Source organism: Phalacrocorax carbo, chromosome 3 (assembly GCF_963921805.1).
Source record: "Phalacrocorax carbo chromosome 3, bPhaCar2.1, whole genome shotgun sequence".
Lineage (NCBI taxonomy): Eukaryota > Metazoa > Chordata > Aves > Suliformes > Phalacrocoracidae > Phalacrocorax > Phalacrocorax carbo.
This window is the reverse complement of record NC_087515.1, coordinates 36,944,227-36,971,844: the sequence shown is the minus strand read 5'-3', so window position 1 is coordinate 36,971,844 and position 27,618 is coordinate 36,944,227. Positions and strand designations below refer to the sequence as shown.

Here is a 27,618-nt window from a genome sequence, read left to right as displayed (position 1 = left end):
TGTCTTGTGCCCTGTCCTGGATGGCTCAGAAGACAGTGCTGCAGCGTTAGCCTGCTCAGGCTCCTCTGCCTGAGCAGAGGAAAACGTCCCTTCTAGCTCTCTGGTGGCAGGAAGCAGGTTGGCCAAAATAAGGTGAGGCTGTACTGCTCCCAGGTCAGAAACTCATGACAGCATTGCAAACATAATTTGTAATACTCGCAGGCATACAGAGAAGATGTGAAAACTCCCCACAATTACTAAATGTCAACTAGTGAGAGATACCAGGCTTGTCCAAACCCAGAAATCTCTGCTAATTTCTTCTCTTCAGCACACTGTGCGCGCTGCCTCATGGCACAAGCACCTTGGGGTATCTCCACCACCTGTTGTAGGTATGGGAATGCCCAGAAAAGGTGCCCAAACAAGTGCTCTGCACATGGCACTTTTGGAGAGATGTTATGCTTTATTATTAACGTTAGCGTGTTGCGGCTAGCTGATTATTAGCTCTGGTCTGCTGCTGATGAACCCAAGGCAGTGCACGGGGAGATGTGCTTTTCCCAGGGATTTGGCAGGTTATTTGAACCAATTTGCAAGACAGAAATAACATGTAAAATTGTCTCAGCCTTAGGGTGGTTCTGAGGAGTTTGCTTTCCTTTTGTTGGTGATGTATAAAATTTTGCCAGGCAGCTTATTTCTACTAGGAGGCGCTCTTTGACCTGGGATTGAAGGGTCTCCACCCGCTTACAGATGCATCCTCAGGCTGTTACCCTCATAGCGCTGTGTGTGGCTTAGTTTAAAACACCTCACAGCCCAGGGAATCACCTGGGACTCAGGTGCTGAGGCCATTCCCTCTTCCCAATTTAGAAAAGTGCTGTTTGTCAGGGTTCCAAATTTATAGGTAATTTGGTGGCTTATCTCTGTTGCTTGCAGAAGTAAGTGCAAGAGGCAAAGGCATTCCGTAAATTTAAGATCAATGCTTTAGACGAGTAAGCAAAATGAAGTCCAATAATGAATTATTCAGTATTCCATGCAAAAGTTTCCATAGGGAGGTGGATTTTTTTTTTTTAGCTTAAAGGATACTTATCGCATGCACACTAGATTTAAATAATCTGCAAAAGCTTTTTTCTTCTTTGTGTATGTGGGACAAATGCTTGCAGTTGCCCCATTCTCAGTGAGATTCCTGCACGTGCTTTTTGCTGGCTTTGAGCCTTAGTGAGAAAAATGTCCTGACGACTTTCAAATTCAAGAAATATTTGTAGCTACAGTTTATGCTTTATCCACCATCCAGTTAGATTTATTTGAGATCATCTGGTTTTGTATGATTCACACTCAGTATTTTTTATTGCTGCATTGCATTTCTTGTGGTGTGTAAACCAATGGACTCTAGTTTCTGGAAGGCTGGGCAGTGATCTGAAAGGTGCTGCTAGTCCAACAAGGCCAAAGACTGGAAGAGCTTAGCACAGGGTGCCTTTTTTTCCACACCCTGTTAGACCTCAGCATTCCTGCTTCTGGCCGCACTAGAGTGGGTTAGCCCCCTCCAGCTGGTTTTGTGATCTGCCTCCCTCCTCCAGTGTCCTCAGCCCTGCTGCACTTCCCTGCAGAGGGAGACCAGGAGGACAGTAAAGGCTCTTCTGTTGACAGGTCAGAGCACAGCTCAGTTTTGCAGTCCTGCATGGTGGCTGTCCCATCGAGTTCCTCACTTCAGCAGAGACTGCAGCGGCATGCCCTCGGGAGCACTGATTTGTGGCCGCCCTTTCACTCTGGAAGAAAAGAAGGCATGTTTGGGCTGATGGACAGAAGAGCAGGAAGCCTGACAGCACCAGTCCCCACCGGGCTGCCCCTTCATCCATTGCCACCCACAGATGGGGGATTACAGGGGGCAGAGAGGGACGTCCCCCGCCTCTCTCAGCAGACTCCATGTGCAGGGCAGGATGGAGCTGACTCACTGTGCCTTCTCGATGTCCTCGATGCCCTCAGGCAGGCGCACGTTGAGCGTCTCTGGGAGCAGGAAGGCCACCAAGCCACAGCACACTGCTACGCCACAGTACGTCACCTCGGGCAGAGACCTCCACACCTCATCCAGCAGAAAAATAAGTGGGGCCAAAGCCCCGCCGAGGCGTGCCACGAAGGAGGTGTATCCCATCCCATTCTGCCTGGAAAGATAGGGCAGCATGGTGGTGCAGACCACCATGAGAAAGGGACGGGTATTTCTTTCATATCAGACCTTGGGTAAAAGTGAAGACCCTCTGCATCTTCCCCCTGTTTTTCTGTAAGGGCTGAGGCTTTTTTTACCCCATGTTTTTCCTCTGCCAGGGTTTCTCTAGGTTGCTTTTTTCCTTTCTGCGTATCTTCCTACAACGATAATATTTCCCAGAGAGCAACCATAGCTGCTGTGAGAAATAGGTTTAGGTCTATTATGAGAAAGAAGCTGCAGTTCCACAATAAAAATATCTGCTCTAAGGTTGTTTCCAGCTTAAATGTCTAAAACCCCAAGTGCGTTTTCTACCCATGCCCTAGTAAGTCCTCTGATCTGCTGAGAGCAAGCCTAAGTCCCTTCTTCTCCCATGTACTTCTAGGCAGGTGGCATGCACTAGAGATACCTGTGAGCACCTTTGGTCCTGCTGTAGCCATAAGCCCAGGAGAGCTTGGAGAGGAGGCCAAAAAAAAGACCTAGGACCTATTCCACTTACTAATTTTCAAGGGATGGGTGGCATTTCACATGGACAAGAAGGATCCCAGTACCTTCTTGTGCATATGCAGAGTAAGTACTGTAAAAGGAACCATCATTTTTGTCTTTATCTGTGAATATCTTTGAGCAAATAAAAATACAAACCAATCTGAGAAGAAAAGTCACAGATCCATGTGCCCACTTCAGTTTAAATATGCACCATTCCCCACATGCAACAGACCAGTGGAAGTTAAGGACTAAATGGCAGAGAAGGGTACTCTGGGCAGGAAGGGACAGAGGTGAAGTGAGCCACAAGGCTTGCTGTGATCTATGAGGGTTTTTTCAGACTTTCACAGAGAAACCAGTGAGGTGACTCCCTCCACCTGCCTTAGCTATATCCTAAACTATGCTGATGCTAAAGCTGGTTTTATGTCACCATTACCCAGAAGTTTCAAATAACTTTTCTTTTTAACCCCTGAAAGGCTAGTTAATCCCTGCTTTAATATCATCTGATGTCCGGAAGACTGTCAAACGTGGTAGTATGTGTCCCCTATAAAACCTGATATTTCAAATTATTATTTTAGGGGTCTTTTAACAGTTTTTGGCAGATGATCACAGGGAACTTTACTAAGGACAGATGCCTTACGGAGTTCAACATTCTTCCCACATAGAATATTCCTCACCTTTTGATACATCTCCCTATCAACACAACCTAACCACACATAACCCAGGTAAAAAAAGGGTAGCTTTCTGCTCCTTTCTTGTAAGTATGTGTAATCCCTAGGACCTGCCGCTTCTAGAGGTAAGGCATCAGTCCTGCAGTCTAGCCAACTGCACGTCCTGCTGTGCTGATGTCGAAGACCTGAGGGCAACAGCCCACCGAGGCTCCGGTTGTGCACGCAGGCATGTGGCATCTCTTACCTCAGTACCGTGGGGTAGAGCTCAGAGGTGTACAAGAAGACAGTAGTGAATGCAGCTTCTGAGAAACCTTTGCCCATAATGGCTACTGCAGAGCGCAAGGAGGTGAAGGCTAGGAGGAAAGAAAAGACATTTATGACAATGGCCAAAGAGCAGTCTCTAGGAAGAAGCTTTTTGTGGCCTCAGGTACAAGAAAGAAGGTTCAGTGCTGCTACAGACAAAACAGGGACCTTAATAGCCCTGGTGCTGCTGTTTCCGAAGTCTGGATCAGTAAGTTTGGTAACTATTAGCCCGACCAGGAGCTGAACTGGTGAAAGGATAGGTCCTGACATTTCCTGTTGGACAATGTCTATAATAAATATAGGCACTTCACCTTGCCATCTCTGGACCCTTACTAGCCACTTCACTGTGACTGGAGACCATCTGTTGCCACTAGGTATTAGGGCTAGCCCACATTAGCAACCTTGTCCCACAAATGCCCTTTAGGTGGAGGACATCTCTATGCAGAATTGCCTGTGGACAAGATCTACGGTTGTCCTTCTCTAGCACTGCACAGAATGGAAACTTCCCCTTTAGCAAGTACTGCATATAGCAGAAGAGCGTCTCACAGTTGGGAATGATGACGTTGGCTCCTATGCATAGTCCAGTCAGGATGAGTGCCCACGCCTGACTCTTCCGTCTTCCAACTCGATTCACCAGCACGTACATGATCATCTTGGCTGGGATCTCAATGATGCCAAAGACAAACTGGGAGAGGTACATGTTGAGCCCAAAGCCAGTCAGGTTCATGCTCATGCCGTAATAAGAGAAGGAAACACCAAACCTGCAAGGAAGGTGTGGAGATGGGGATTAGGGAAATCCAGCCAGGGAACTGCAGGACCAGTCCCCTGTGTGAAGTGACACTGCTTACCACACAGCCCCAGAACAGAGAGAGATCTTCCGCAGGACTGGTGTCCTGAACAAGCTGATGTAGGAGTAACTCCCTCCTGGCTTTTTGTCTGTTGCCATCCTTCTGAGGGCCTGAGAGAGGTGGAAAGAAGGAAATAGCTCAGCTGCTGTACTTCTAGGATCCAGTCATGAAACCCTAGACAGGCTGGGGCCTTTGCCCTTCCCAGCTCCACCTTGGATTTTCCATGCATTCCCATTGCAGAACAATTCTCCGGGCATATGTTGCCAGAGGCACATCTTCCTACAACTTTATAGACTGCCTACCATTTTAGACTTCTTTTTCTTCCCATGACCCCTTCTTCCCTCTTATCTACATACCCCATGTGGCAGAAAGGGTTGCAGAAAAATGGTAGATAGGTGTCAGCAGAGTCAGTGTTGGTCAGTTCCACACTATTCCCCATGTGGTTGCCTGCTGTTGTGTCAGCTCTCAGGAGCTAAGAATAAGCTGCATGCTTTATTCTTATGAATGCATTTATATAAAGTGTGATTATTTATGTATCTGTTTATATAAATACAGAATATATAAGAGTCAGGCACTGAGAAGTGAGCCCTGCCTGTAAGGAAGAAGAGAGTGCTATTCACAAAGTCTTTTAGCAATTGATTGAGGGGTAAGTACCAGGAGAGTGGTAAGTTCTGCTCACTGGCTGAGATGCAAGAGATTCACACAATTACAGGTCTGCAATGCAGCTGCACCTAAGCTAGTTGCCATAGGCTCACTGTGTAGTTAATGGAGATCTCCGGTGGAAGTGGTGGAGTCATTTCATCCTAGAGCAAACAACTGCATTTGGTCGGAAGAATTGCGTGCCAGCCTCCATCAGCTATTTGTTAGATTGCAGACTGTAAAGGAGAGTGTAGACAGTGATGATGTGGACACCTAATGTTGGGACAGATTAATTCCTCTCAGGATAGCTTTGCTTCACCATGTCCAAAAATCATCAGCAAATGCAGGGTAGGACAGTTAAAATTGATTAAGTTACGAATCACAGCAAACCTTGAGCAGAGAGTCTGGTTAAATAGTTACATATATTCTCAAATCAGTATCCTTTTCAGATAAAGCAAAGCCTTGGCCAAAGCTTTTGCATAAATACTTAAGCCCAGCCATAGAACTGCATAGGGAGCCTACAACTCTTGAAATGGGGAAAAAAAAGACCAAGGTAAAGAGGAAATATTTTTCTGGAACTTTCTGTTGGATAAAATAACTGCACAATGAGTGATCTCTTGGTTCTTTTCTCTGGTAAAGGAATTTTTTTGTGAAGCTGGACCAGGGAGCAATGATAGGATACAACTTCGGGAAAACCCTTATTACCCAAGTCATGTAGACTTGGGTTCAAGTCATGTAGACTGCGTCATTTACAGAGTGTCTGCTGGGCCGTAGTTTCTGTGTGGCTGTACTTAAAATAGTAGAGGTAATGGAGTCCGTGCAGCAGACCACATCTCCTTTGTTATATGATAATGCAGCAAATGTGGAGCTGAGGATGCGTGACATGGATGCAACAGCTCTGAAATGCTCTAGTAAATCCTCTAGCAGTTGCTTCCACCACTAGCACTGTAATGTCTCCAGAAATAAGAAAATTTCATTGATGAATGAAGATCATAGCATGCACTGTTTGCCCATTAGACTTAAGCTGTGATACCTGAGCATGTTCTGGGAAGAGGTGTTTTCCTGCAGCTGCTCTTCTTTTAAAAAGAAAGCCCGTATAATATATAAAGATGCAAAATTACTGTCATGGCCCTAAGTGTAGCAACAGGCTCTGCAACCTCCATCCCTCCCTCCTAGGGGTTTGGTTGCCTGTGCTCAAGGCATGATCTCACACGGTGCAGCTGTAATGTGGGATCAGAGGTGCATGTCAAAGTTGTGATATGCCTTTCTGGGGTCTTCCCACTTTGTTCAGGAACTGCATTTGAGCTCAGACACTCACCCCTGGTCTTTGCCCAGACTCTGCCACAGGGATGGCCATGCCCCTCACTGGTCCTGACCCTGACTTGATGCCTTGGCTTGACCTGGACATGTGTGTGATCTGGACTGTGGCCATCCGTCATTACCATCAATGGACTTGCTCTGCAGGACAGGGCACTGCCTGGCCAGCTTACTGCCTGCTGTAGCTCCAAGCTGCCAGCTCCCCTACCCTTGCCGAGCAGGCTGCTCTTGCTACTCCTGGCAGCAGACCTTTCTCTCTGCGCTGTCTGGGCACCCGCATGCTAATACATGATTTCACCAGTTCCTGTTTTATGGAAGATAGTTTTAGAGTTTACATCTGAGCAACCTAATCTAGTTGAAGTTGTCCCTGCTCATTGCAGGGGGGGGTTGGACTAGACGACCTTTAAAGGTCCCTTCCAACCCAAATCATTCTATGATTCTATGAAGAGAGCCTGCAGCATCTTGGACTAGAGGATCATCTTCTCCAGTGCCTTGTCTCCAACAGCATCCTTCAGTGGAGCCTACAGAAGTGACGGGCAAACATGTAGAGATATTCCCCTAGAAATGTCACCACCTCCATCCATTCAGGGACTTTCTGAACCAGACAGGGTGTCTGTTTAGCAACTCAGTGATCCTCTCCTACATTATCTAGTGGTTTTCTCAATCCATGTTTTTCTTTTATTTCTGTACACCCATCCCTGTATCTGGTAACTTTTGTTAATACTGCAGTATGGCAAGTAAGTTATTTTTTAAAACTTTTACCTTTATTTTTTACCCTTTTCACAGACAAATAGTAAGTCTTTTCATCCAAATTCATAGGATGAATCACAACACTGATAGAAGTCTACTTCTGCAATGCTGAGAATGTCAATATTAGATTCAAGTTACCTTGACGGCAGTCTGTTCTCTCTTTAAGTTGCATGATTTGTTATTAAAATGGATAACATAAGACATTAACATGGAAAACATCTTCCAATATGTATTGTTAGACAGATTTCCTGGCATGTGGAAGGACAACTGGGAGAGCTGAAACAGCGAGAACCCCAAGAAACTTTAAATGCACATAATTCAGTGATGGCTGGGGAGGAAGGAGGGTGAGGGAATCTGCAGGCCTACAGCATCACCTACAATTAAGACGGTGCTGAACAGTTATGGGGGCTGGGGACTTGCAGCAATACCTAATAAAAGAGAAATCCCAGCCCAAAGAGCTTACTGGTTAAAAGAATTGTACAAAATGAAAGAAAGCATTAGGAAAGGGAAGAGGATAGCTATAAGTAACAGCATGTTTCACTAGGGAAGAGCTAAGATTTTATTTCTAACTGCATACTATTCTTTGCAGGTTTTGGATGAATGACAAAGTTTTCATACTGAAAAAAGAATTTCACACTGGGAAATTCCTTAATCAGTTCTATAAGACAATGCTATTAAACCCGAGACTGCATCAGTAACATGCTGTGCAATTTGCCAGAGATTATATGTCTTTCAAACTTCAGTCTTCTGAACTAAGAAAAATCAGTTGCTACCTCAATAAGCATTGGAAACATGCTGATGCATGGTCAAGTCAATTAAGCAAACTAGAATCAGGCAGTTCTGTGTTGCCTGCTTGTTTGGGTATGGACAAGAAAAAACAAGTATTTTCCTATAAACCTTATGAATCCAGCAAAGTGTCACAACTGCAAACCTTTCTTGATCGTGGTCCCCTGGTTACAGTATGGTGTGACTTGGTGCAAGGCTGTGATAGTGGGGAAACCCTAGCTACATTTCCTAACCCTAAGAATGGTATGAGGGTGCGAGCCCATGCCTTTCCTCGTGAAACACCGCGCTCTGAAATACAGAGACATCGGCCAACGCTGAATGAAAGAGGTTATAACTTGATATTTTTACATATTGAGTCAGAGTTACTGGCTTGATTAAAGGCAAGGAAGAGTCACACTGAACTCCTGTCTGCCACAACCAGTAAATTCATAATTCTCACAGTACTAAACAACATGTTTCTGTTGTAAATCAAAAGGGCTAATCACCTCTTCAAAAGGTATTAAGAAACTGCTTTTAAAAAATGGCATGCTGGTCCAGGATAAGACAGCAGTGTGATTGCAGGAGCACTGGCTGCACACAGAGAAGCAGCTGGTCTATGACAGCAAAGCACAAGACTCCTATGCTGATGCCAGGAGTTTCCCATCTTTCTGTTTTGGTAAGAGGAAAACCAATGAACATTAAAGGAAAGATTGGTATTAAATGAACCACAAACTTCCATGCCCACTGGATTTCACAGCTGAGCTTTGTTGGTCTTGAGAAGGTCAAGACAAATCATGTAGATCAAATTAGTCAGTGGTGACAGATGTGCAGCCATCCAAGGCTTGTTGTGAGCACTGACTATGCTCTGGTGTCTCTCCAAAGGGAGAGGCCAGACCAGCTTCTGCCTGGTCCCTGAGTCCTCCCTAGAGCTGGGACATCACTTGACCTTATTGCCGTCTGCTGGGGCCACCAGTGAATCCTTAAGTAAGCATCACAGACCAAGGTTGCAACATTTGTGAGTCTGAATGCAAAAATACATTTTTAAGATATAACTCGGCACAAGATGAAGTCTCCAGATCAGCCTCATATCTTGAGCTTTGGAGTTGAAAATAGGTGGCTATTTTTTAGGGTTCTGCTTCCCCTTTATTTGTTTAGTCATCTAGCTGAGCATCTTCGCTCCATCCTTACACCTCTGGGGTCAAGCAAAAATAGATTCAAACCTGTGGGTACATGCCTGCTTTGCCCAACACCTCACCCTGCCCCATTCCTTTAAAACTGCTGGCAGAGCCATGACTGACTTGAGAGCAGAGCTTTAGCCAGGGAAAAAATTTCATTATGCCAAATGTTCTTTACATCCATATTCACCACCAGGGCACTATGGCTGACAATCTTCCAGTTTCATATGTAGGCTATATGCAGCCTTTACATTTTTGGATAGTGCTACATGCAGCATTTCAAGTGCAATATGAGAGAAAATATGCTAACTACATGCTATTAATGTGTGTCTGCTTTCTGCTAGCACTGTACCAACACTTGGCAAACACTATGGCAACCAAGAAGGCAAACACTAAGCTGCACAAATTGCTCATGCACCTGCACACCTTCCTCTCTGTTACGGGAGTGACGCCTCTGCCTTGTTTTTTCATGCTGTACTTCTCTCTCACTGCATATTTAGTCCAGTGTCCAGTGCACTGAGGCTTCCTGTCATGGCAGTAACGGATGGAAAGACACTCCACCTAATGACGGGGATTTCTGGCTTCATGGGAGCTGAGCTGATACTTTATCTTTAGGAATGGATGTAGCTGCTTTCTAGAGTAAAACGGAGCATGGCACTCTGTGGACCACAGTGCCCCACAGATCACACGGCAGGCTGAGCATTGCTTCAGGTAACAAATAGAATTAAAAGAGAGAGAGAGAAAATGGGAGAGGAAGAACGTGTGTCTGGATCTTCAGGTTCTCACCTCTGGTGAGACAGCGAAGTCTTTCCTTCCGTTCATTCTTGCACATCTAAGGACATCCCTGTGTGCTTGTTTCACTTTGCCATTGGCTATGAGCCACCGAGCAGACTCTGGGACCCACCTGGTGCAAGGAGAGAAGACAGTGTTCCTGTTGGCCCTCCGTGTTTTCCACATACATGGCCCTGGCCAAAGAGAGAGGGCCTTCTCGATGAGCCTTCAACCTCAGCTATAAGTAGCAACTGTGGTGCATGAGAATAAGAGTAATGGGATGCCCCTATTACACATATGTGCTGTTCTACTGTTAAAGGAGTATGGTCTGCTAATGTCTAGCCAAATTTTTTATCATGTGATTTTTGATCAAAGCTTGAATTTTCTGATCTGGTTGAAGTTTCAAACTCTTATCAAATAAAAATTGGCCCCAAAGTGTTCATATTTACAGATTCATGCTTTTTGGGACTCTTTAAAATTGTATGATATAAAAAATTACTATGTAGAAAGGATTTAGTGAGCTCTATACTTACTTTGTTAATTGATAAAATTGTTTGTTTTTCACAATAATTGAAGCCTTCTGCACAAGACAGTCAGCTGGGGTCTAAATCATTGCAGCTGCAGCCCCCAGTGAAGTATCCAAACTAGTCACTGAGCAACAAGGGATGCTGTACTGCTGTAGAGCTAATTAGCAACTCTGAGAGTTCTGCTTAGCAGACCTGTGTGGAGTGGGAGTCCTGTGACTTATTTTTCTGTCTGTTCCAGCAAAAGATACAGCACTTGTCATAGACTAGCATCTGCAACTCCCTCCTCCTGGACTTTTCTCTGATCTTGCATCTGGCTGCAATTCATGGCTACGTGGCCCTGTTTGGCCCGGAGTTTCCCAGGCCACAGTGCAGCCCATCTGGCTGAGAAGGTACATAGTATTTTGTGGATCTGCATAGCGGTCAGAGTTCAGAAGACATTGAAATACCCCACAGTGGCTACATTCTGCTAGAGCAGACAACACCTACCTCCTGCTACCCAAATCTGTCCCCTGAGAGAAGTAGAAAACAGAATCTGCTGTTCTCATGGAGACTTTCAGCTGAGCATCCTGTGCACTCAGTGGGAAGACTTACAACCTTGAAGTAGTATGTGGGTATGAAGTCTACTGAGGTCACAGAGTTGTCAAAAATCTCTCACTGGAGTCTCCCACTGGAAGGGTCCAAGACCAGTTCCCTGTAAGCTGTTGGTGATGAATGTGTCCTAAATCAGATTACAGAAAACCTAATGAACAACTGCTGTCACTATTCAAGCAGTAGCTGAAAAGGATGTGTAGAGCAAAAACATTTCCAGGACTGGTCTTCTGGAAAGTTTTCAACTCCTTCCCATAGGCTTATAACCCAATGGACCTTGGGAAATATAGAGTGAAAGATGGCATTTTGGACTCATTGCCACCATCTCCAGAGTATAATATTATGTCTTTTGGTTGTCTAATGTCTCAACTGAATTCTAACATTGTGTCAACAATATTTACAGAGTGCACTAAATTAGATTTTGATTCCATACTTCAGGGACTTTTAATTATCCAACAGTCACTGACCTCTTGGATGCTTGAATTTCGTTCAGACTGCAGTATAATTTGTTGGAGAACTAATCTCCATAAAAGGCATTAACATAAGAGGAAAAAAATCAGCTATCATGGAAAGTGTGGGTTCAAAGGTATCTGTGAATTTCAGCACTTTGCAGGACTCAATTTTTTATGGCTGGTTGTCCTAGAGAAAGAGCAAAACAACTCACACTAGAAAAGGCAGAAGAACACATATTTTAGTTGTGTTGGACTTGATCAGCAAAATATCAGATGTTACTCTTTGCCAGCAAAACAACACATCTTTTCGGGCCATTGATTAACAGTAGCATCGGTTTATATCCCATTTTTCATAAGTAGTATTTGAGATTTTTCTGCTAGATCTGTGCAGCTATTTAATCTACTGCTTCATGCTGATGGGCAGACATAGTAAGAAAGCAAACCATAGTTTCTAGAAGCCTCTTTGGTGGCAGCTGAAAGGCACTTTTGCATTTGGATATCACTCTTTCTGCTCAGCAATTATGCTTATAATTTTGGGGCCCATGTGCCTAACAATCAGAGATTATTCTGCTTGATTTCCAGCTAGAGCTCCCCATTGCCCTGAGAGACGCATCTGTGATTTCTGCAGTGCGGTCCAGCACCACACTGATGTCCAAGAGGAACTAAACAACCACCTGAAGGTGGAGGAGACCCAGACCCCCATTTCTGAATGTTTTCAGTGGGGCAGTTGTGGGAATACCTGCCTGCTTATTTTAACATAGGACTTTTGTCCAGCCAGGAAATGGAGCTGCTTATTCAAATTACTGTTTTGGATTGTCAAATAAGTTGATCCAATACATTTCACATTACAGTCACAGTATCAGTGAGTCAATCCTGTATTCTAGTCTGTGTTACTATGTGAAAAAAGAAGGAAAAGAGTTTCTTTGATTAAATGAACCGTCTCCCATTTTAAGACTTAAGAGTTGTGTTAAATAAGGCTACAGGAGGGAAATGGCCCATGGAAAGCAGATGTATTTGACCCATCAGGATGGTTACACAGCTGAGAAAGGCCATGGGATGTGCAGAGATAAATGCACCTGACCTAGCCTGCAGATGTCATTGGCTCATATGGAAAAATTGGTACCACAGGTATCCTCCCCAGTGAGGTGGGGTCAGAGGATGGATAAATTAGTTACATTGAGTCTACCAGGGATTAAAGCCAGCGATCTGGCCTGTGCCTGTCTCCCTTTATTGGAATCCCTTAGCTTGCCTTGAGCCATGTCTGACAGTGCTTGCAGCACCAAATCCTGCTCCTTTGTGCTGCCACCTGTCTCCCAAATGCCTGGCCTCAGCCCCAGTCCTGCCTCCTCCTTGTCCCCAAAGCCATAGTGCAAGCTTGGCTCCTGGCCTTGTCAGAGATGGAGGAGAGAAGAAACCCAGGCCACTCCAGTTGTCAGGAGCTGCCACACCTGGGCAATCAAAATGCAGGGCACAGAGTCCTGCTCCTATTTGGGTTGCTGGAGCCAGTCCTAGGGTCAGTATTGCAACATTTGCCACACTCACAGAGCGGAGGAAGCAAATCACAGCCCGCTGCAATCCCCACCAACCATTGGTCACTGCACTCACCACAGGCCGACAATGCTCAGAAGACAAGGTCCTGTTACAGCTACTAATAGCCAGTGCCATTCCCGCACCAAGTATGCTACCATGGCCAGCAGCATGTTCCCGATGCTCCAGAAGATGCTAGTCAGGATCCCAGAGAAGGTGCGATGCTGTACATCCACCCACTCCATCCCTAAAAGAGGGAGGCAGGATTCAGCTAGGACACAAAGAACTTCTCCAGGAAGGGGTCTGCAGGGCTTTTTAACAAGGGCAAAGCAAGGTAATGTCCCTGGTCATCTCCTCCAGGAGAGTTCCACTGTTCGGCTGACATCTGGCACATTTAAAACATTCATCCACAAAGCATAATCCCTTGCAAAGCTGTGAGCAACTAAAATATAGTCTTAAGAGAAGAAATACTGGACACATAGTAAGAAACAGTGCTAAAAACACCTTAGGTGACACTTTTATTTTATCCCATTTGATATTCAAATAGTCGTCTTCATCAAACAGGCAAGTTTTTTTCCCCTAGCCATCTTGCCTGCACAGTTTCCTATTTCGCTGCCCGCTTATTATTCCAGAAGAAAGAAATACACTAAGATGAATTGTCGTTTATGTGGATACTCATACACATGTAAAGCCAGAACTGATGGTGGTCTCTTTGTCTGCATGTGTGAACTAAAACCAATGTCCCTCCAATGATCTGGACATCTTGCTACAACCTCTAACAATCAGAAATGTCCCTCCCAAGCTCTACTTTGTCTTGCAGGCATCGAGCTTTATAACAATAAAAAAACATAGCAGGCTTTGGGATTTGTCAGGTCTTGTGTGGACTTTTCTAGCACTGAAGCTTGATTTTGGCTGTATCCACAAAAATCCTGGAAATTTTTGCTGCACCTGTAACTTGCTCTTAGGGACAATGAGTCTTGCCTAGTATGCCCCAACTGTATCTACAAAATCGTCTAGTGCTCTGTTGGGTACCCTGAAGTTTGGAGCTTGTTTTTATTATATAATTACCTAAATTCTTCAGCTTCAGTTTTGCCTAGCTCTGTATGATTTTTTTTTTTTCAGTTCTTTCCCCCCCACTCTTTCCAAAAATTCAGACTGGGAACTTATGAAAACCATGAGCAAACTCAAGAGTGGGGAGGTAGAAACACCCCACAAATGACACACCATCCTCCTCCTGCTGAGGACACAGCAACGCTGATGAATCTTCTTAACAGTGTGTTTGAAGGGTGAGAACTCGGTAACAGAGGAAAGGGGCAGATACTTTGGTCTATGGCTTTTTTTTTACTACTGATGATCCTTAACAGGAATTGGGTAGCATGGACTGCAAGTGTTAAAGCTGCAGTGGAAGTACTAATAAGTGATTGTTATATTCTGAGTAGACTTTTAAAGCATTAATTAGACTAACAGAAAATTGTCATTCTTGGATCCTCCCAAGAGGGACGTTCTTTTGGCTGCCTGTAGTGAAACTGCACATGTAATGATTTCCAAGCTCCTGTTCCTACTAGCTCTGCCCTGTCTGGTAGGCAAGTGCCTATCTACCCACTGCCTGTCAGAAGCCCCACTGTACAACCAGGCAGCCACAAACCCCCGCATGCTTACCCAAAGGCAATACAATAAGGGAGACGCCACTCAGGGCCACCCCAGTGAGGGTCCGCGTGATGACCAGCATGCTGTAGGAGACGGAGGCGGCGCTCAGCATCCCAAATATGACAGAGCACACAAGCGACAGCAGAAGCATGGTTTTCCGTCCGAACCTGCCATGAGCACAGGCTGGGTTACAGCGGGTGGAAACTTGTCCCAGGCATAGGGTTTGAAATGGGGCAAACCAGAGACTTGAGAAGGAAAAGGAAAGTATTGCCCACTCTGCAAAAAACAGAAGATGCAACACCCCAGAGAGGGGGAAACAGCTCTGGATATAGCCAGTGCCACAGTGGTGCAACCCCATTCAGAGGGCCAGGCTGCCCCATGAGCATCGGGCATGAGGCTCTCCAATGGAAAGAGCAGCGCTGATCAAAACAATATATTGGGCTCCCCTGTTCAACACCATCATCAAAACAGTGGTGTCAGCTTGAAATCCTACGCTGCTTCAATGGATGTCCCAATGCCTGGCTCAGTGTGTCCTCCTCCTGTGGCTCACTCAGGACCAGCCACTTGCCACTGCTCTTGAGGAGGAGAGAGACCCATGACACTTTCACCCCGATCCTTTGAAGGAAAACAAATATCCCAAAGGAAAATAAAAGGAATCCACTTGTCAGCCCACATGTGCAGATAGCCCTGATGTTCTAAGGGGTCTATGAAGCATCTGCCAGGAGGTCATTCCCCAAGGGTTTTGGAAGTTGTAGGACCATCTTACCCCGGTGCAGAGTCCTGTGTTGAGAATGTGGAGGAATACAGAAGATCAAATACACACAAATGCACATGTGTACACACACAGAGAGAAATATGCATGTATGTATTTCTACACAACCTATGAAAATCTAAAAATCAAAATGGAGCACAAGGCATCAGTCTTCTGATGAACATCAGCACTGCATGTGACGAAAGCTTAGGTACAAACTGGAGTATAAATTAACCTGTCAATAGGTAACGTTCAGTCTATAGAGACTGAAATCCTGGTCTGATTCTGGCATTAGGGCTCTCTTAGTGGCCACCTGAGAAGGATGGTGGCAAGAATGATTGCTCCAGGGGAAAACACGATGTGCCAGGACATAATGCCACAATAACATTCCTAAAAATTATCATAAATGACTTCATGCAGCAGCTAGTTAATGAGTCTACTGGAGAAAAAAACTACTTATGGCTTGGGCCCAGGCAGTTTGCTGGATCTGCTTTGAAATTCAAGCAGAGCCAGTTTGCAAAAGTCATTGTAATGCCCTTGGGTCAGAGCAGCAAACGCGCAGAAACAAACCAGAGCTGGATCCGGTTTCCAATAGGGTAACTGCCCAAGAAAGAAGGTACATTTTTAACATTAAGATTTTTCTTGAAAATACAGTAAGAAGGATATAAAACCATAAGATTCCCTGCAGGGCACAAGGCAGCTATTTATGGACCCATTACTAGACTCTCTCAGCAAACGCATGCCACCTGCTAGGAAAACCAGTGGCCAGCTGGCAGGATTGAACGGCAGGCTACAGGGATGCTGCTCTAAATAATGCTGTTAAAACTGTCTTCAAAGGGAGATGTAGGAAAGCACAACCTCTGAAAGATTAAATGTAAAAATATAATAGAAGGAGCAAAATGTAGAAGCATAAAAATCAGTAAAAAGGCCATTTTCATAAATATCCCAATCTGGAAGTCTGCCAAAGCATCATGCAGCCAATTCAGTACAAGGACAAGGTGCAAAAGGAGAGTTTGGAAAAGAGCAGATGATAGCAGGAAAAAAACCCAAACATTTTTTCATGTATTTGTTAACAGTGAAGGTGGTTGGAGGGTTTACCAGGGTTAAATTTGTCAGTAGAGATGTTCCCAAACCTAAGTGTCTGTAGAAGCTTAGAACAAACCAAACCTGAACTGTAACAAAATGCCAGGACCAGATGGTTTTTCTCCCTGGAGCACTAGAGATGAAATCTCTGCATTAGTGTTAGCACAAAGATGTGGAACCTTTTCTCTGTTAGGGAAAAGGAAGGTTGCTAGTGGGATGTCAGCTGTTAAGGTGTCTTAGGGGAGATGGGGGGCATGACACTTGAGGTTTAACAGATCTGCCAAATTTATGGGATGCACTGTCCCTGCTGCAATTACATGGGCTGCAAGACCGTCCTGATGTGACCTGTGGGCCCTGTGGCCAGGTAGCTCAGGTGGGCTGTGCAAAATAAGCTCTGCTCCAGGCTGCTCACGAGGGCACAATGGGTTGTCATGCCTTTGTTAGCTGCCACTTTAGCAGAAGGGTCCTGGTCTGGCTAATTGGAAGTCAAGCCATAAGTTGGTCATCTTCGTTAGCTTCTCCGAATTTTCTCCATTTCTTCTGTATCCTTTTGAGATGGGGAAGGAGGGTGAAGGGAAATCAAAACTGCACACAGTATTCAAGACGTGGGGCCACCATATATTTACATGTTACTGCATTGTGATATTCTCTTTAATTTTATATTCCTTTCCTAATGATTATTAATTTTCCATTTGCTTCCCCAGCCACTAATCACTGAGTGGATGTTTGCCTAGAGCTGTCTGTCATAACCCCAAAGTCTTGCTCCTGAGCTGCTGTTGTCAGCTCAGAGGCCTCAGTTTTAAATGAGAACTTAGAATTGTTGCTTGCATTATTTTAGATTAATCTACCCTGAAGTTTTGCCTTCTGATGCTCCCATCCAGTCACAGAGCTCTTTAAGTTCCTTCTGCAATTCTCCACCCTCAGATCTCATCTCTACCAGCCTGGTCACTCAGCATCACGTCCCCACTTGCTCCTTTTCCAGATAATTTGTAAATGTGCTGAAAAGCACATAAAGCCAAGCACAGGTCCCCCTCCATTGTTTGTTGTGGTTTAACCTCAGCCAGTAACTAAGCCCCACACAGCCCCTCACTCACTGCCCCCCCATTGGGATGGGGGAGAGAATTGGAAGGGTAGAAGTGAGAAAACTCATGGGTTGAGATAAAAACAGTTGACTAGGTAATGAAAAAGCTGCGTGTGGAAGCAGAGCAAAACAAGGAATTCATTCACTCCTTCCCATGGGCCGGCAGGGGTTCAGCCATCTCCAGGAAGCAGGGCTCCATCATGCGTAACTGTTACTTGGGAAGACAAATGCCATCACTCCAAATGTCCTCCCTTCCTTCTTCTTCCCCCAGCTTTATATGCTGAGCATGATGTCATATGGTGAGGAATATCCCTTGGGTCAGTTGGGGTCAGCTGTCCCAGCCATGTCCCCTCCCAGCAACTTGCGCACCCCCAGCCTACTTGCTGGTGGGGTGAGAAGCAGAAAAGGCCTTGACTCTATGTAAGCACTGCTCAGCAGTAACTAATACATTCCTGCATTATCTACGCTGTTTTCAGCACAAATCCAAAACATAGCCTCATACTAGCTACTATGATGAAAATTAACTCTATCCCAGCCAAAACCAGCATGTCACACCTGAACACTTACATCTCCCGTCTCCTTCCTGTCTTTTAATCAATTATTTAGTCATGCAGAGACTTTCCTTCTTGTCCTAAGGCAGCTCAGTTTCTTTGGAAGCCCTTGGTAAGAAAACTTTTTGAAATCCATGTAGACGGTATCTCCTCTGTTAGCACCTGTTAGCACATTCGAAGAAATCCAGCATGTTTGTAAGGCATGAATCTTTTGCAAAAACCCTGCTGATTCTTCACTAGTATATAATTTCCACATGTGCAGCCAACGACTCAATCTTTCAGAACAGTTTCTACTAATTTGCCTGGTACAGATAGATGCCTGGAACGTAGTTCCTGAGATCTTTTTCAGAAACCAGTTTAAAACTGATTTGATATACGATACCTTCCCAGCCCTCTGCTGTGGAGGTCACACAATGCAAACAGTGTTCTAGCTTTTTCATCCCAAAGGTCCTGTAGGGCTCTAGGATGACCACTCCCTGCTCCTGGCAGTTTACTGGAATATTTCTTTATGCTGCCTTCTATTAGCTGATTCCAGAGCTTCAGCCCCAACATGTTCTCCCACTGTGAGCACAAACTCATTTATGTCTCACACTACAGCCTTTTTGTTTCCAGATGCTCCTTTTATGCCTTGATCTTCTACTGGCTCTTCCCCCTCACAATCCATCTGAAAAACAAATTATTTTTCATTTTGCTCTAGCAGAGACCTTCTCTTCTGCCTTATTTTGACCTGCTCCTTTAATGAATCTGAATTCCTTTCCCTCCAACGGTGCTATAAAACTGTTTTAGACACGAAGCCAAGACACACAGTTTGAAGGTCAGCCAGGTGTCTTGGGTCCTTGTATAATATACTAATATACTCATATGCAAAGATATAGATGTAAAAATTCCTATCTTCAACACTAAGTCTCTGGGTGCTTCATACTGTGAAGCTGGTTCCCCTCTGCTATGCAGTGATTTTGTAGCCTGGGTACACTAATGCTTGTTTGCTCCCAGAGGAGGGAAATTGGGAAGCGATTTCCTGAGCAGGGAACTCAGACATTAAATAATGAATAGTGCACAGTGAATAGGGCACATCCTGATTGCGTGTCTGCACTACGTATTCTCTGGTAGGTTTCCTGGTTCTGCTGTTTGCAAAAATATTTAATTTCTTAATTGGTGCCCTTTCTAGGTTATTACTCAGATTTTTTTTCAGGTTTACATTATCACATTCTAACATTTAACTAGACAGAGCAGATTTGTTCCTGTTATCCTCATTGCCTCAGCTCTTCCTTGAGGAATGCCTCCCTGCTTCTAACAACCTCCTTTACCCTACTTTTCTAGTAATGAAACAGTCAGTTTTTACTTTTTGGAGATTTTTTTTCCAGCTATGGCATGCATTTGCCCTGAGACCCTCACTTGCATGTCCTTAACCTACTTCCATATAACCTACAAGTTGAACCTTTTAGCCTCTTGCTTTGGTTTTGGTTTAGCCAGCTTTCTCCTTTTTTAGACACTTGTCTCTTCTGAAATTGTTCTCACAGACAGTGGATACTTTCAGTGTTTGCTGTTACTGCATCAATGCTGATCACAGCATTGTGGTCATTGATGCAGTGCATCTTACTCCTAACCAAGGCCAGAGGTGCTTCTCTGGTGGGCTGCTAACTAGTTGATCCATGGAGCATTTAGCCCCTGTGTTGCTTCCCAGTATGAATTTAATCCAATTTTTGTGTGAGAGACTGGATTCTCCCTTTACGATTGTGTTTTCTCCTTTCTCTGTCCCACTGATTGCCTTTTGCAGATCACAGGTTTGTGAAGTTCCCATCATGAAGCTGAAGCCCTGGAGGAACAGCCTGAAATGCATCAAACCTGTCTGAAAAGTATCCGAATACCACGGCCCCCATCGTAACACCAATGAAGAAGAAGGTTGCAGTCGCCTGGTTCAGTCCACGTTGCTCGCACACGAGGTCCCACTGAAACACAAGGCCAAAATGAGACTTAGTGCCCCGTTGCCTTTCCACACCCCTTTCCTCCAGTGGTCAGCCATTGTGTCTCACAATTTGTATTGGTGGAATCTGGTTGAAGGGTAGAATCCTGCACTAAACTGCACATAGGACAATGCCAGAGTCCTGAAAAATGTAAAGCTGCATCTTACAAAACTCAGGGGCCTCCCCACTGTGACAGCCTTTCTGTCAACACTTGTTGGGCATCAGAAAGCGTTCCTTAGTACCACTTATGGAGAGAACCCCTTTTTCCTCTCCTGACCCCTGTGATATCTGCTCTCAACCTGCACAGGTGCATGTGTCCTAGCTCTGTCATGCTCCTGGGATTGCCCTGGTGAGATGGGTGTTTGCACGGTGCCACAATGCAGTGAGCTTAAGACGTGCCTCAGCCTTCTTTAGGGAATGTCCTGTTGATACCCAGTTACTGTTGCCCTGACCAGTTTCCTTTGAAGTTGTCTGTGTGGGGAGGAAGGAGGGCAGAGGGGGAGTTAGACCAAATAATTGCTCATCTTGTTAACTTACTGGTTTCTGACAGAGAAATTGGTCTAGACATTCTTCCTAATTAAGTTAATGGGCATCATTTTACTTCCTTGGAGGTGCAGATGTCGCTAATCATTACAGAATGCTGTGTCCAAGCTGCAGAGTTAATTTTCTATATGTGCAAACTTGGCAAAACTTAATTTAATCATCAACCCAGCCTCACAGCCTCTCTGACAAGGCCAGCCAGACCTTGAGCAACCTTTCTTGCTGCAAGAGCAAAAGACTCCAGAGAAAGCCCTGGCCCCTTGAACATGTCCCGAGGCCATTGTATCATGGGTGCAGTATGTGCTGCAGAGCCCCTCCCCTGCTTTTTCCCCCAAGGGTGCTTTTACACCTTTCTCCCTGAAAGCCTGCAGAAATCAGGTACAAACCTGGCACACATCTGACCCTCTCCTCCGTGCCTGCCAAAACCAGAGGTGGTTGGGTGGTGGAGGGGAGGCATCAGCTTTCGGTTAAGACTTGGCCCTGCTCTCACTGAGACAGTCAGCTGCTAACATTTCAAACCCAATCATGCCCCTTCTGTCTAACCAAATTGTCCCCTTCCCTAAGACAGACTGTGCTTTGGGCCATCTTTCAAAGAAGGTAGAGCATTAACACCTAGAGGTATCACTGTTAGCCTTAGCAAAGCATTTCAGAAGGCAGGTGGTTAATCTTTGATGAGCAGGGAGCTTGGGCAGGCTCAGAGTTATGGCTGGCATGCTGCATCTCAGCGGGAGGCCCTTGCAGAGCACATTTGGCTTGACAGCAAGAGACACTGGCGGTAAGAGAAGAGAGACAGCACGACCTTGGGGAGAAAAGGGGGAAGCTGGAGATCAGTGAGGAAGGGTGGCCAAGGGAATAGAAGTTACAAGGGAATAGAAGTGTTTGGAAAATCAAGAAAGCAAGTCATGGGCTCATATGAGATCCTGATAGGGTGTAATCCTATGCAAATGCCATGTGGCCTAAGCAGAGAAAATATTATATGTGTGTCTTCCCCCCCCCCCCCCAATCTCTCAGTCACCTGGAGAAATTAAGATGCTTATATCGAGAAATGTTGGTTTCTAACTATTGGTCTAAGCAAGATAATAACAACAACAACAACAACAACAACAGCAACATATTATGATGTTCGCTTCTCTGGGCTTCAGAGAGCTTCCCTGTCCCAGGAAATCTTCTCTAAACAGGTGACTTCCACTGGTTAAAATGCAAAGATTCCCCTCTGACTCTGTGCACCCAACAAACACTTCTCCATCTACTCCTCAAAACATAGCTAATTTCACTCTTGGCTAGATCATGGGCCAGGTGTTACCTCGGTGGAGATGGTGGAGGTGAACTGTGAGTGGTCATAGACCCATCCGTGCTGGCAGTGCTGGATGATGGACTTGTTTTCTGATTGCAGAGAGGAATTGAGCAGCAGGTGAAACTGAGGCTGCGAGAACATCTCACAGGACCTGAAAGTGCCGTCAGGCTCCCGGGGGATGCTGATGAGCAGGACTTCCTCCATGGTGAAGTTCACAAATGCCTCTTGGTGTGGAATTGCACAGTGATGAGAGGGGGTAGCAGCAAGAAAATTGTGCAGCAGGAAATGCATGGGAAGGTTGATTCTTGGAAGGCAGAGGATAAACAAAATCAAAATCTGGAATCTGCCAAAGCCACCAATTTCCAGCAAGAGATCCTCGAATTTCATCTTTACTCTGATGTTTGCTCATTCAAGGCAGCTATGTAACAAGGAGCAGCAACATGAGCTTGAAAAGCAGTCTCTGTCCTTGGAGCTCAACTTCCTATGGCTTTTCATACAGCCACTTTGTTGGACTTTGAGACCTTGCTGAAATGTTGTCAAAAGTCACAGTGAAACCCGCCATTTGGGGTAGAGCCAAAGAAATTCTGTGTGCACACAACACATCCATTTCAAGTGGACCCAGCACAAGGTGCCTTCTGTTTTTGGAGTCTTTTTCTCCTGTTGTGGTATTTGAGAGGGAGATCCACATTAGGAAAGGATGTTGTGGCAAGATTGCTGTGAAAGCACTGTTGTTTCTAGTGTGGGAGTACCACGTAGTGTCTCAGGTGCTGCAACGAACTCTGTCTAGTGTGAGCTGATCACCAGTCAGCCCAGCTGGATCATAAAATAGGCCCCCAGAAGAGCAGGGGTGACCCACTGTGTAGGGATGCCCAGGGGCACCAAAGCCTGGGTTTGCTTCTGTGCATCAGCTAAGTATTTTTTAGTATGGCTGTGTCAAGTCATGACCAGGGAGCAGGGAGTATGGGGAAGGTGAGAGGGTGCCCAGAATAGAAGGGAGATGAGTCTCTGGATGGATGCAAACAGGGAGGTGAGCACTCTGGGGAGAAAGGGTGGGCTGCAGGTGAGGGCCACCTGCTCACCAATTTCCTTCCAAAGGATGGAAAAAGTGAAAATGTTTCCCCGCAAGGTCCCCTTCTCCACCTGGGAAAGTGCATTCCCAGGACACATATGAGGGAGTGATGAGAGCTGCAGTGCTGGCATGCAAAGAGGCTGCGTCTGCCATGTGAGGGGCCATGACAAACTCCTGCAAGGTCACAGCCACGTGCTGGTGTCCCCTGGGGACTGATGCAACAGCCAAAGGGGTGAGTGTGCAGCCCTTGACAGGGCCACAGGTACTGCTGCCACCACTGCACAGGCCTTGTACATTGGTTCTTCCACTGCCTGCTTCAGGGAGTGGCTTCCTGGAAGAGGTGGGTCTTTAATGTGATTTTTCACTCTTATGCTCTTAACCAAGCAAATGAGCTCTTTATTCAGCTGGAGCCACTGCAGAACAGGAATGGATGGTGCATCTGAAAGGCTGAAAGGTGGCTGGTCTTCACAGGTGCATAACACACAGTTGTATATCACATAGCTGCTTTGCAAAAGGGTTGACTCCGGGGTGGTAGGAAGAAGAAAAACTGCTGAATTTTTGGAAGAGTTATAGAAACAATGCCTGGAAAATGTAGCAACTGGGGAGATGTGGCATCAGAGCTGGCACACCTTGGTCCACACAACCAGCATGGTTCAGAGAAAAGTCCCTAGTTCACAAGCCAGGAACAAAAAAAGAAAAAAATCTGACAGAAGTGGCATCTCCAGGTACCACAGGCCTGCCAAAATTGGCAGAAGGTGTGCAACCTCTTCCATGGCTGACAGAGACCTGGCTGGAGGATGACTGACACTTCAAGACAAGATAGACACAACTCCCTGCCCCACAGCTGAGCAATCTTAGGAAAAGGAATATGATTAGGGCAGTTAAACTGGAAACAGTGGGAGAAGGGACTCTACCCTGACTCTGTCCGGAGAGCTGGCAGGACCGTTTCCTGCAAGTCCCTTAACACCCTTGCCACATCTGGCTGGAAGACATGGGCACACTTCCCTTGCAGTGAGTGCTCTGGACAGGCTGGACCCATGGGGCAGCCCCTGGGGATAACACATTCCAGATGGTTGCGTCCCAACAGGTTCAGGGAGCAGTGCATCATGCAGCAAGCAGGGGCAGCACCCCACTGCCCATTCAATGGCTACAAGCCCTTTGCACGATGTAAATGAAGTAGCACAGTTACTGACAGCTTGCTATAGGTGATCTGCTGCATGTTCACACACTGTACCTCTCTCCTCACAGTCTGCCACCAACCCTGCAGTCTTGAGTGTTTGTGGATTCTGATGTGTCGTCCTGAACCTTTCTCCAAGCTGTTGTGCTGGGACATGCTCTGCTTTAAAGCAGTTCTAGTTTGGCCATCCACCTAGAAAGCAGTGGCGTTTGGTGTTGGGATGCAGGCACATCAAGAGGCTGGGTGCAGATAAAGTGCAAGTGCTGCCAGGCACTGCCAAGAGCTGCCTGCCTGCACTGCCTTGGCTGTTGACTGCCTGAGATGAAGAGGTCTGAAAAAGCTTTTTATAGGGCCTCCTGCTGTGGCTGAATGTGCAGACTGAGTGCTGCCCAGATATTAGATGCTGCAAGTGCACGAAGCACACTGAACAGGATAACACCATGGGCTCACACTTACAAGGCAAAGGATGCCATGTTGTGACCTTAGGAGATCTTTGCTCTTTTCAGCAGCGTTCCAGGTCATCCATGTTTAACTAATGTGCTGTCCCCATCTTTGGTATGAATCATTTTGGTGCTCATCCTGGGACGAGCATGAGGGAAGCATACAGGAATGAAGCAGGGACACCTCACAATGCTGTGCCTCCAGGGTTGCAGTTTACACAGATGTTGAACTAAAGGACAAATTGTTTTTTTTCACCACTGGTCTTCTAAGAGCAAGGAACAGAACCTTTCGTTGATACGCTGTTGCATATTTAAACTGCAAAGCAGCTCCAGCCTCCCCATCAGAAATGAGGTTACAGGTCATTGCTCTGCAACTCCTGGGGCTCTGCTGTTCACACTGCAATGGCTTAAAATGTACATCAGTGATTGCTGTATTTCTGTAACTCAAACGTGTTCATTTAACCAGTCACTAGATTTAGTTAATGACCACCATGTGTGCAAATGCTGTGACTGACTATGCACTACCACTTGGTTAATCAGACCCAGGACCTGGCTCAAATGACTTGGACTTGTCTGGAAGCAGTAAGAGCGGATGGACTCCTCTGCTGCTGCTTTCATGTGTAATTATAGCTGGAAAGAAGAGTTTACTCTTCAATTCACGTGTACACTTTTTTTCTGCAATCTTTATTTCTCCTGCTTGTCAGGATGCCAACATTATTGAAAGGGAAGATTATTAAATGACTCAGTCACTAATGTGCTGGCTTTTCTGTTTCCAGCACTAATTTCATAACACCTTGCATGGAGCTGTAATAGGCTGGATGGTGAAAGTAGTGAGGGAGTTGATTTGCTCCTTTAGCAATTAGAGCTGCCCCATGGGTATCTCAGCTGCTGCAGTGTAGCTGGAGATCTGATCAGTTGTTGCTTAAATGGTATTTTTCTCCTATGGGAAACCTGTAGATCCTGAAATCCTCCCTCCCCTCCGAGTCATGCCTGATTGCCATGAAAATACATGTCCATCAGACCCAATGAGCTAGACTAACCTTGCTCTCAGAGGGAAGAGGTGTCCCCACCTAACTGCTGCTCATCACAGGCTGGAATCCTGCAGGAGGGAGATGCGCCACACACAGGGAGTCTCCATTTTTTCTATTATTTGCAAAGGCTGTTTGGTCTGTGAGGTCCTACAAAGTTGGCAAAAGTCAGCTGAGGATGCTCACAGTACCACTCTAAGGTGCACCATACTGCAGCGGTGTGTCCAAATGCTCTTAGCAGGATGTGTGCGCACCAGATTTTGTAGTTCATTTGGAGAAAGCAGAGGAGCAGCCAACAAAGAAGTCCTGGGGCTCCTGAAGATCTTTGTTTGGTGTTAGAAGAAAATGACTTTATGCCATTCTGACTTGGTGCCACTTTAACAAGGCTCCTGTACTTTCCATTACTTGCTTGGCCTTGTGTGCAGCCATTTTACTTGGTTACACAAAGAAATGACAACTATTTTTTAAATTAACTGGTTCTGGCCTAAGTTTCTTTTCTTGCCTATCAGAAATATGAACATTGATCCTGCTTTAATGTGAAATGATGTGAGCCACTTCCACATCTTCTGCCATGTGAGATCATGGGTCCACAGCCAGTGCTCACACCCTGTCTGCTCCCTAGCCAGACCCCGCAGACCTGTCTTGTGCCCCTTCCTACGGTCATCTTATGGAACTATTTTCTTTACATTTTCATCTCACCAGTGCTGTTGGGAAACTGCAGCCGGGCAGAGATTCAGCCCAACTTATTAGGCTGCGTTTTACTGAGGGAAGGACAAACCCAAACTACTCCTTTAGCCAGGGAAAGAAAGACACAGCAGGAATGGGAAGTCCAGGCAGGATTTCTGGGGTGAGATACTGTCCTATTAAATCACTGTCACTTGCCGAGGCTAATCCTCTGTGAAGTAAAACGTTGTCAGGGAGCTCAAGACACACACCCACTGGTTCAGGGAGCAGCACAAGCAGGGGATGAGCTGGGAGCTGGGGGGGACTCCAGCACTGGCCATACCCTCCCCAACAGGGCACAGTCCCATGGGGCCTCAGCATGGCTGGCAGAGCCCAGGACGTGGTCCATCAACAGCCCCAGACACAGCGAGGGAAAGAACCAGGACCAGGGTCCCCCCAGGGAGCCTGGTCTGGAGCAGGAGACAGGATAGGAGACAAGGCTACAAGGCAGGTCCAAGGTCCCTGCAGCAGCCGGGGCAGGACACATGGACACATCTAGTTCAGCTCAGACAGGGATGGGAGACCCAGGCCTGAGCTTAAATGAGGTCCTGGGCCATAAGCAGAAGGTGCATGGGTGGCAGGTGCAGGGCAGATAAAACCCATTAGTGCCCTTGAGGCCCTGACATGCTGTATCTTAAATGAAGTTTTACATCCAAAAGTCATGCAATGCTGCCTGGGGAGCTTGGGGCAGGATTTAGCGCTGGCTGGAACACTTTCTAGAAAGCTTGTGCAGACAATAAAGGAGTGGGAGTAAAAGAACACACAGTCACACACTTTCTTCCGCTGAAAAAGGAGATGGGGAGACTGGATGCTGAGAGTGATTTGTAGGTAATTACTGAGTGCGTGAAGCGAGGTCTAACACTCGCCCTGTCGGTATTTCTCTGCCCACGTGGCTGTGTGCTCATCACAACCCAGCAGCTCCACAGCTCCGTCCTGCTCTCCCTCCTGCTTCCAGGCCATTCCCAACAGGTTCCTCCCCAAAAGGACTAAGGAAAAGCTGCAGAGTGTCCAGGGGAGCTGCTTTCACCAGCACCAGACCTCCAGCATTGGAACTGCTCCACCTTCCTGGACCGATCACCTTCTTCCACCAATTACCTTCCTTCCACCAACTTTCTCATTTAAACCTAAGCATCCCCTGGCTCCTATCTCTGGTGAGCAAGACTTCAGTTTTGGTTTTTCTGCCCTGTGTTTGAGTAGGGATCCTCTGCACTTTGCAGTTTCAGCAATACAGGAACTGACTTAAGCTTCAACCCCTTGAATCAATAAGAAACTCACCCAATACTCCAC

At 46.0% G+C, this 27,618-nt stretch overlaps 1 protein-coding gene across 1 annotated transcript; it reads right to left on the bottom strand.

Annotated features, from left to right (window-relative positions):
- Positions 1 to 1,318: 1,318 nt before the first annotated feature.
- On the bottom strand, positions 1,319 to 22,328 carry SLC22A7 (solute carrier family 22 member 7). Its single transcript, XM_064448607.1, has 10 exons — positions 21,904 to 22,328; positions 19,942 to 20,045; positions 14,643 to 14,797; positions 13,062 to 13,230; positions 9,905 to 10,022; positions 4,473 to 4,582; positions 4,171 to 4,385; positions 3,566 to 3,674; positions 1,923 to 2,129; positions 1,319 to 1,736 (listed from the first exon to the last, which is right to left on the bottom strand). The coding sequence occupies exons 1-10, from the start codon at positions 22,279 to 22,281 to the stop codon at positions 1,673 to 1,675; spliced, it is 1,629 nt and encodes a 542-aa protein (XP_064304677.1). The 5' UTR covers positions 22,282 to 22,328; the 3' UTR covers positions 1,319 to 1,672.
- Positions 22,329 to 27,618: the final 5,290 nt, after the last annotated feature.

What these genes read in the sequence shown, in the direction of transcription:
- SLC22A7 (XM_064448607.1), bottom strand. Translation starts at nt 22,281, where the DNA reads ATGAAATTCGAGGATCTCTTGCTGGAAATTGGTGGCTTTGGCAGATTC. An exon ending in CTCTGTTCTGGGGCTGTGTG is followed by an intron (nt 4,386 to 4,472) that starts GTAAGCAGTGTC and finishes CCTTCCTTGCAG; the next exon opens with GTTTGGTGTTTCCTTCTCTT. An exon ending in GAGGACATCGAGAAGGCACA is followed by an intron (nt 1,737 to 1,922) that starts GTGAGTCAGCTC and finishes CTTTTCTTCCAG; the next exon opens with AGTGAAAGGGCGGCCACAAA.